The sequence below is a fragment of the Neomonachus schauinslandi genome, chromosome 2, assembly GCF_002201575.2.
Source record: "Neomonachus schauinslandi chromosome 2, ASM220157v2, whole genome shotgun sequence".
Classification (NCBI taxonomy): Eukaryota; Metazoa; Chordata; class Mammalia; order Carnivora; family Phocidae; genus Neomonachus; species Neomonachus schauinslandi.
The window spans coordinates 33,818,838-33,829,588 of NC_058404.1; the positions used below are offsets into that span (position 1 = coordinate 33,818,838).

Consider the following 10,751-nt stretch of genomic DNA (forward strand, 5'->3'; position numbering starts at 1 on the left):
TTAAAACTAGGTTTAAGCAAATTGTCCATCTCTAAATCTTGACAGGAAGATACTTCTGTTCCTCAGATGAGCCACCTCACATAGTCTGTTCCCTAGGTTCATCGTGGTCTGTGGAAACATTACAGTTGACAGCGTGACTGCATTCCTGAGGAATTTTCTCCACCATAAGTCAGGGGAAATCAACATCGAGATTGTTTTTCTGGGAGAGTAAGTGTATCTGTATGGTTCATGAGCTCTAAATTAATCCTTGAAATATGCATGCATTTTTTAAACGGAAGAAAATAACCTTTGCAACATTCATAGAAAAATTAGGAAATAATAATAAGCAAAAAGAAAAGAAAAAGCAATCTTAAAAACCAGGGTTAATCTCGGAGAATATTTTGGAATATATCTTGCCTGATATTTTTATGTGTATGTCCTAACATTGTTTAAAAGATTTCCTATCATTTAGGAAAGTATTCCGTATTTGTTATTATTACATATGACCATCATTTTGTGCACAAGTCTGGTGCACTTTATAATTATTATTCTGTTAATTCTCAGAATTGGAAGTGTGAGTTCAAACAGAAGCAGAAAGGATTGTTTCTGATGATGTTTTTGTTCTGTGAAGCTTACATTTCCACAAGTAGGGTCCAGGTCAACTATTTTGTGGAACACTGGAAAATGCGTACTTAAAACAAAATGATTTTTAAGTAGGCTAAATTGTTTTCTCGTTTTATTTTACAATTTTGGTTCATAGTGAGATTGAACACTTTTTATATGTTCCGATTATTTCCTTTTTGCTTTTCCTTCCTACAATTTTGATTCCTAGTGAGACTGAACAATTTTTGTGTTTTGACCATTTTCTTTTCCTTTTTGAGGAATGAAGGAATTCGTCTTTCCATTTCTATCTTCTCTATGAGGATGGTCATCTGTTGCTTTACTGACTTCTAAGCAGTCTTAATATGTTTTGATGTTAGCCTTTTTGTGTCGTGTGTTGTAAAGATTTTTCTCTCTTTGCCTTTGTGGATGTGTGTGTGTGTGTGTGTGCGTACACGTGCTTTATTTTAATACAGAGCATTGGATTTACATGCACTATAATCCATCGGCTCTTTCATTATGGCATCTGGCTTTTATGGCATTTTTGGCCTCTCTGTTCTAGAATTAAGCAAATATTCCTCTGGCATTTTTATGTTTTCATATTGAAATATTTTATATTTAAGCTCCCTGGAATTGATTTTGTGTAAAGCGTAGTGAACTACCTTCTTCATTTTGTCTAAAAGGCTCTTCAGTCATCCACACATCGCTGAATAAGTCAGACATATTCAAAATGACATTTTGATCTTATACAGTATTGTATACAGGATCACTTCAACCTTCACACATTTTATAGTTAACACTTTGTACTTTTTAGATTAGGGCATGCCCTGTCCACTATAACTTTGGGCTCTCATATATGAGATAACCAATAAGCATTTTGAACGCCTTCATGGTGCTATTGATGGACAGCCAACAGTTCTGTTTCACTATCATTGCCTGCCTGTCGTCTCAGTAATTTGTATATTACTTGAATCCTTATTTTAAAAAATAGAAAAAAAAGTGCAAAAATTATGATAAAGGGCTAATAATTATAATCCATTTGAGATAAAAAGGAAATCATTAAATACATTTAACTAAAAACTGCTCTATTTTCATGGACTAATGTAGGTTATTATAGGTACTTGTCAAGAGAATGAATGAAATTTTTAAAATGATATAAAATTCATCTAGAATTTTTCCAATTACATATAATTTCTGATGACTCTAAAATTTATATCCTCTGCCAGACATTTTCTGTGGTTCTGTATTCACAAACTAATTGCTTACTGGATATTTCCATCCCAGTGTTTCAAAGGTCCCTCAGATTTAACATTTTCAAAAGTAAACTCATGATCTTATGTCCCTCTCTCCAGCTAACAAGGCAATTAAAAAAAAAATACATGAAGGAAAGAAAACAGTATTTTCTATCTCAGTAAATGGGATGTTATCAGTACAGTTCCTTAAAACAGAAAATGAAGCATTGTGTTTGCTACTCCTCTCCCTCAAACCCTATGTACACTTTGATCAATATGGTCAATTTTGTCTCCTTAATAAATACTAATTCTGTTTCTACCACTTCATCTCCACTATCACAACCCTATTCAAAGTTAATATTTTGTCTCTCCTTAGTTTCTAGAAAGGCCACTTTATTGATCTGTGCTTTTTTCTCAGCTCTTCTCCTATTATTATATGATCAGTTTATTCTTATTCTTCAGCACTCAGAGAGTCTCCCCCCACCCCCAATTCAAGCTATCTAAATTGGTGAGTTCTAATCCTTCTTTCTCACTGCTCCATTATATTTTCTTTAAAGCAATGATCATGATCTGCAATTGTGGTAGATTTTTCTTTAACACAACTATTAACGTTTCCTTCCCTTACTGTATATTCATATTGCTCCTCTCAATAAAAAATGGAGTCTCTTCCTCTTCCCTTTGAATCTGGGCTGGTCTATGACTGGATTTGATAAATTGAATGCCACAGAGGTGACAATTTGCTGGTTTCAGGCCTAGCCTTTAAGAGGATTGATAGTTTCAACTTTCACTGTCTTGGAGCCCTACATCATCATATAAAGAGTCAAAGTAGCTTGCTGGAGAGGAGGTCCAGCCAGCTCTCAGCTGCTCCAGTCACATAAGTGAGACAACAGTCATGCGGGTAAAGTAATTTTGGACATTCCAGCTCTCAATCAAGCTCCCTAATGAATGTACCACAATGAAAAGCCACAGTCAACATGGTATGGAACAGAAGAATTACCTTGCTGAGACCAGCCAACCCACAAAATCTTGATAAATAATATATTGTTGTTGTTTTAGATCAGTAAGTTCCAGAATGGTTTGTTTTGTGGAAAGGGATACTTGATACAAAATGTGGTCCTGGAAGTGGGTTGCTATCATAACAAAAGCAGCTTTCTCCTTGGAATGGGTGGTAGGCAGAGGCTAGACGGGTTGCATGGAGACTCTTACTAGATGCTGGAAAAACAGTGAGGAAAACCGCCATTGGGTACAGAAAGAACAGCAAAATTTTGGTAACAATGTCACCCAAAATAACATGATAGATAGGAAATGTACCGAGTAAGACTGTGAAGGTTGCTGAGAAAATTTCCTGAAAGAATGTTAGGTGTCATTTGCTTTAAGTATAATCATGTATGATGAGATATTGTAAGAAAATGGAGGTAAAAAAGAAACTCTTTAATTTTCAAGCAGAACTTAAAGGAAATATAGAAGGCTCAGAAGAGTCTCTCCAGCTGGCCAAAAAATGCCAGAGGTAAATGACCTCGGGGGGCGGGGGGAATCAAATCCAGGGTGCTATAAAATATGACCTCAAGGTCAAAGGGTAGGATCTAATTAAGGATGCAGCTGTAAGATCCTTTGTTAAGACCTCAGAAAAAGTTAAGATGGTGTCTTGTAGATGCTCCTCTTAGACAGGCAAAGGGCTTCTAAGAAGATGAAGGACATTCTTCCCAGAATTCTAAATTTCTTGAAGTAGAGATCTGTCTCCAAAGGATATGAGTTTGGGGGCGTGAACCTGTATAACATTTATAGAAAGTCATCAATGTCAACTGTCAGCTTGGAGTAAAAGGGAAAGAGAGACTTCACAATGGAAACAAATGCCTCTTGGCCCCCAACCCAGCATAGTCAGGAATTAGGCTAAGAAACCTACTCAGGGACAAACATGGGCCATTTATTAGGAAAACAGAAGATGACTCATAGAGTCAGAGGGCAGAGATAAGAATTGAGAAAAACAATGGATTGGCTCATGAGAGCAGAACTGGGTCCTAATCAAAAACATGCTCTGCCCTCTGAGTCAGGGGGTATGATAAAATGTGCTCAGATATAGATTTCATAGTTTCAGTAGACCAGTGATTTCTACATGCTGTCCGTTACCACCCCAACATCTTTTGGCTGGGAATGTCTGCTGCAGTTTTCCTATCCGTGCCTCATCATGGTATGCTGGGTGTTGAGTGGGAGATGACTTGTCTATCTAGGTCATACGTCATCAGATGAGGAGGAGCTGTGCCTGAAGAGCCCCATCCACATCTAGACTTGACGTAGATGACAAGATCCAGAACTTAAAGCTGATGCTTTAACGAGATGAAACTTTGGGGAGAGGAGGGGGGAAAGATGGCGGAGCAGTAGAGGACCCTATTTCAACTGGTCCCCGGAATTGAGCTGGATATCTACCAGACCACTCTGAGCACCCAAGAAACCAGCCTGAGATGTAAGAAGATCTGGATCTCTACAAACAGAATATAGCAGGCAGTTGGTTTTGAGGTACGAAGTGGAGAGCCGTGATTCTGCGGGCAGATATCGGAGGATAAACGGCAGCAGGCGGGTGCCTGGACGTGGGGATCCTACACCGCCGGTGAGTGACAGCCTCGCACGCTGCGGAAGGGGCACAGACTCGCAGACCAGTAGCGTCGGGAAAGGACTTTAGGGCAGCCCGCGGGGTGGAAAACAAGACCGGCGGGGTCGTGCGCTCAAGAACCACAGCCCCCCGGACAGAAACCCAGAGCGACGGTCGCGTGCACACGAACTGCAGCCTCCGAGACAGAAACCCGGTGCGCCAGGGTCGCGCCAGTGAACTGCAACCCCCGGGGTAGAAACCCCAAGCGTCGGAGTCGAGCACACGCGAACTCCAGTCCCCGGGACAGAAACCCAGAGTGGTGGAGTCGCGCGTGCGTGAACTGGGAGCAGCTGGTGGTTTTAGAAGCACAAAGGGCAGAGACGTGCCCCAAACTGGAGGCAGGACTGGGAGCGCTGCGAAGGGTCACACAACCCAGGACGCTGCAGTTTATACCAGCATGGACAGAAACGGAGACAGTGTGGCCTGGAGAGCTCACTGAAGAACAGACTGCGGTCTCTCTGAGGCAGAGGGTTGGAAAGATCAAGGAAAACAGGCCAACACCCCGGCATGTAATAGTAAAACTTGCAAATCTTAGAACCAAGGAAACCATCTTAAGGGCAGTTAGGGGGAAGAGATTCCTTACGTACAGAGGGAGGAACATCAGAATAACGTCAGACCTATCCACAGAGACCTGGCAAGCCAGAAAGGCCTGGCAAGACATATTCAGGGTACTAAATGAGAAGAACATGCAGCCAAGAATACTTTATCTGGCAAGGCTTTCATTTAGAATGGATGGAGAGATGCAGAGCTTCCACGACTGGCAGAAGCTGAAAGAATATGTGACCACTAAGCCAGCCCTGCAAGAAATATTAAGGGGGGTTCTATAGAAGGAGAAAGACCCCAAGAATGATATACAACAGAAATTTACAGGGACAATCTATAAAAAACAACATCTTCACAGGCAACATGATGACAATTAATTCATATCTTTCAGTAATCACTCTCAACGTGAATGGCCTAAATGCTCCCATAAAATGGCACAGGGTTGCAGATTGGATAAAAAGACAGGACCCATCCATGGGGTGCCTGGGTGGCTCAGTCGTTAGGCGTCTGCCTTCAGCTCAGGTCATGATCCCAGGGTTCTGGGATCGAGCCCCTCATCGGGCTCCCTGCTCTGCGGGAGTCCTGCTTCTCCCTCTCCTACTCCCTCTGCTTGTGTTCCCTCTCTCGCTGTCTCTCTGTCAAATAAATAAATAAAATCTTTAAAAAAAAAAAGGCTTTAAAAAAGACAGGACCCATCTATATGCTGTCTACAAGAGACTCATTTTGAACCTAAAGATACATCCAGACTGAAAGTGAAGGGATGGAGAACCATCTTCCATGCCAGCGGACCTCAAAAGAAAGCTGGGGTAGCCATTCTTATATCAGACAAATTAGATTTTAAACTAAAGTCTGTAATAAGAGACACAGAAGGACACTATACCATTCTTAAAGGGTCTATCCAACAAGAAGATCTAACAATTGTAAATATCTATGCCCCCAACATGGGAGCAGCCATCTACATAAGCCAACTGTTAACCAAAATAAAGAGTCATATTGATAACAATACGTTAATTTTAAGAGATCTCAATACTCCACTCTCAGCAATGGACAGATCATCTAAGCAGAAAATCAACAAGGAAACAAGAGCTTTGAATGATACATTGGACCAGATGGACCTCATAGATATTTACAGAACAGTCCACCCTAAAACAACAGAATACTCATTCTTCTCGAGCACACATGGAACTTTCTCCAGAATAGACCACATACTGGGTCACAAATCAGGTCTCAACCAATACCAAAAAAATGAGATTATTCCCTGCATATTCTCAGACCACAATGCTCTAAAACTGGAACTCAATCACAAGAAAAAATTTGGCAGAAATTGAAACACTTGGAAGCTAAAGACCACTCTGCTCAAGAATGTTTGGGTCAACCAAGAAATCATGGAAGAACTTAAACAATTCATGGAAACCAATGAGCATGAAAACACATCGGTCCAAAACCTATGGGATACTGCAAAGGCAGTCCTGAGGGGGAAATACATAGCCATCCAAGCCTCACTCAAAAAAATAGAAAATCCCGAATTCACCAACTAACTCTACACCTTAAAGAACTAGAGAAAAAGCAACAAATGATGCCTAAGCCACGCATTAGAAGAGAAATAATTAAAATTAGAGCAGAAATCAATGAATTAGAAACCAGAAACACAGTAGATCAGATCAAAGAAACTAGAAGTTGGTTCTTTGAAAAAATTAATAAGATTGATAAACCACTGGCCAGACTTATCCAAAAGAAAAGAGAAAGGACCCAAATTAATAAAATTATGAATGAAAGGGGAGAGATCACGACTAACACCAAGGAAATAGAAACAATTATTAGAAATTATTATCAACAACTATATGCCAATAAACTGAGCAATCTGGATGAAATGGAGGCCTTCCTGGAAACCTATAAGCTGCCAAGACTGAAACATTTAGAAATTGACAACCTGAATAGGCCAATAACCAGTAACGAGATTGAAGCACTGATCAAAAAACTCCCAAAAAACAAGAGTCCAGGGCCTGATGGATTCCCTGGGGAATTCTACCAAACATTCAAAGAAGAAATAATACCTATTCTACTGAAGCTGTTTCAAAAAATAGAAACAGAAGGAAAACTTCCAAATTCATTCTATGAGGCCAGCATTACCTTAATCCCCAAACCAGGCAAAGACCCCATCAAAAAGGAGAATTTCAGACCGATATCCCTGATGAATATGGATTCCAAAATCCTCAACAAAATCCTAGCTAATAGGATCCAACAATATATTAAAAGGATCATCCACCATGACCAAGTGGGATTTATCCCCGGGATGCAAGGGTGGTTCAACATTCACAAATCAATCAGTGTGATAGAACACATTAATAAGAGGAGGGAGAAGAACCATATGGTCCTCTCAATTAATGCAGAAAAAGCATTTGACAAAATACAACATCCTTTCCTGATTAAAACTCTTCAGAGTATAGGGATAGAGGGAACATTCCTCAAGTTCATAAAATCCATCTATGAAAAACCCACAGCGAATATCATCCTCAATGGGGAAAAGCTGAGAGCCTTTCCCTTAAGATCAGGAACACGTCAAGGTTGCCCACTCTCACCACTGTTCTTCAACATAGTACTAGAAGTCCTAGCAACAGCAATCAGACAACAAAAAGAAATAAAAGGTATTCAAATTGGCAAAGAAGAAGTCAAACTCTCTCTTCTCGCAGACGACATGATACTTTATGTGGAAAACCCAAATTACTAGAACTCATATAGCAATTCATTAATGTGGCAGGATACAAAATCAATGCACAGAAATCAGTTGCTTTCTTACACACTAACAACACAACTGTAGAAAGAGAAATTAAAGAAACGATTCCATTTACAATAGCACCAAGAACCATAAGATACCTCAGAATAAACCTAACCAAAGAAGTAAAGGATCTATACTCTAGGAACTACAAAACACTCATGAAAGAAATTGAAGAAGACACAAAAAGGTGGAAAAATATTCCATGCTCATGGATCGGAAGAATAAATATTGTTAAAATGTCTATGCTACCCAGAGCAATCTATACCTTCAATGCCATCCCAATCAAAATTCCAATGACATTTTTCAAAGTGCTGGAACAAACAATCCTAAAATTTGTATGGAATCAGAAAAGACCCCGAATCGCCAAGAAAATGTTGAAAAAGAAAAACTAAGCTGGGGGCATCACGTTGCCCGATTTCAAGCTATATTACAAAGCTGTGATCACCAAGACAGCATGGTACTGGTACAAAAACAGACATACAGACCAATGGAACAGAATAGAGAACCCAGATATGGACCCTCAACTCTATAGTCAAATAATCTTTGACAAAGCAGGAAAAAACATGCAATGGAAAAAAGTCTCTTCAATAAATGGTGCTGGGAAAATTGGACAGCCACATGCAGTAGAATGAAACTCGACCATTCTCTAACACCATTCACAAAGATAAACTCTAAGTGGATGAAAGACCTCAATATGAGACAGGAATCCATCACAATCCTAGAGGAGAACATAGGCAGTAACCTCTTTGACATCGGCCACACCAACTTCTTTCAAGATACATCTCCAAAAGCTAGTGAAACAAAAGCAAAAATGAACTTTTAGGACTTCATCAAGATAAAAAGCTTCTGCACAGCAAAGGAAACAGTCAACAAAACAAAGAGGCAACCCACAGAATGGGAGAAGATATTTGCAAATGACATATCAGATGAAGGGCTGATATCCAAAATCTATAAAGAACTTCTCAAATTCAACACCCAAAAAACAAACAATCAAGTCAAAAAGTGGGCAGACGAGATGAACAGACACTTCTCTGAAGAAGACATACAGATGGCTAACAGACACATGAAAAAATGTTCATCATCATTAGCCATCAGGGAAATCCAAATCAAAACCACACTGAGATACCACCTTACACCAGTTAGAATGGCCAAAATGGACAGGGAAAGAAACAACAAATGTTGGAGAGGTTGTGGAGAAAGGGGAATCCTCTTACACTGTTGGTGGGAATGCAAGTTGGTACAGCCAGTTTGGAAAACAGTGTGGAGGTTCCTCAAAAATTTAAAAATAGAGCTACCCTATGACCCAGCAATTGCACTACTGGGTATTTACCCCAAAGATACAGAGGTAGTGAAAAGAAGGGCCATATGCACCCCAATGTTCATAGCAGCGATGTCCGCAATAGCCAAACTGTGGAAAGAACCGAGATGCCCTTCAACAGATGAATGGATAAAGAAGATGTGGTCCATATATACAATGGAATATTACTCAGCCATCAGAAAGGATGAATACCCAACTTTTACATCAACATGGATGGGACTGGAGGAGATGATGCTAAGCGCAAATAAGTCAAGCAGAGAAAGTCAATTATCATATGGTTTCACTTATTTGTGGAACATAAGGAATAACATGGAAGACATTAGGAGAAGGAAGGGAAAATGGGCGGGGGAATTGGAGGGAGAGATGAACCAGGAGAGACTATGAACCTGAGAAACAAACAGGGTTTTAGAGGGGAGGGGGGAAGGGTGATTGGTTAGCCCGGTGATGGGTATTAAGGAGGGCACGTACTGCATGGAGCACTGGGTGTTATATGAAAACAATGGATCGTGGATCACCACATCAAAAACTAATGATGTATTGTATGGTGACTAACATAACATAATAAAATTTAAAAAAAAGAAACTTGGGGGAGAGAAAGTGAAAATATTTTGTACAGGGGAGGGATGTGAATTCTTGATGTAGATTGTTTTCAGAAGATGGCTGCCAGGATTCCTCACAATTGTTGACACATACTCTACTCCTCCATCAAAAGTAGAGTCTGTTCTCCCTTCTGTTGAAACTGGACTGCTGTTTGACTCATTTTAACCAACAAAATATACAAGAGTGCCTGGGGCAGTTATGGGCCGAGCCCTTAAGAGGCCTGGCAGCTTCTGCTTCCAGTCTCTTGGAGCCCTGAAGCACTACAGAAGAAGTTCACCTACTCTGACGGAGAGGAGGCCCATCCAGGTGCCAGCCCTCCAGCTAGCCCAGTTGAGGCAATAGACATATAGGTGATACTATCTTGGATGTTCTAGCCCACTAAAGCCCTCAGCTAAATGCAGACATAGGAGTAACTCCAACAAAACCACATGAAGCAGAAAAGTCACCTAGCTGAGCCAAATCAAAACAAAGAATTTCAAGAAATAACAATTTGTTATCTCAAGCCACAAAGATCTTGAAAATTTTTAAGCAAAAATTGATAACTGATAGAGAAATTGTTTCTTTTCTTTCTTTGTTTACCTGTTATTTAAGAAAAAAATTTCCAAGATATTATGATATAAATTGTCATAAAGGTAAAATATTAATTTATATTCCTATATATCAGGATACTTAGTGGCATAAACAAAAACCACTTATGCCTAAGTATAAATAGATATTATGTAGCTCTCAAAACTTTCAGAAGAGCCAGATAACTAGGCTTAGAGAATATACAACATAAAACAGTAATAATGTGATATTTATTTTATGTATATTTATATTCTAGGTACTTGATATTTTCTGATATTATTGGAAATACTGTCTTATTAGTTACTTTTTCTAGTGGTTTGCTTTCTAGTTACTTTTTCTAGTCACAGAAGTGACTTTTGTATATTAATCTTCTATCTATCCATATTGCTAAATTTCTCCATTACTGAAACCTTTTTTTTGTAGTGTTGTTAGGGGTTTCTATATAAATAATAGTTTCAAATAAAGACAGTTATTCCCTCCTTTCCAATC

The 10,751-nt window shown here is 39.4% G+C and overlaps 1 protein-coding gene across 1 annotated transcript in view; it reads left to right on the top strand.

The window, feature by feature from the left end:
- Nucleotides 1–10,751, top strand: part of KCNU1 (potassium calcium-activated channel subfamily U member 1) — a 170,909-nt gene that overhangs the window by 36,293 nt on the left and 123,865 nt on the right. The window contains 1 exon segment of the mRNA XM_044912803.1: nt 97–207. Within this exon segment, the coding sequence (XP_044768738.1) occupies nt 97–207 (111 nt within the window).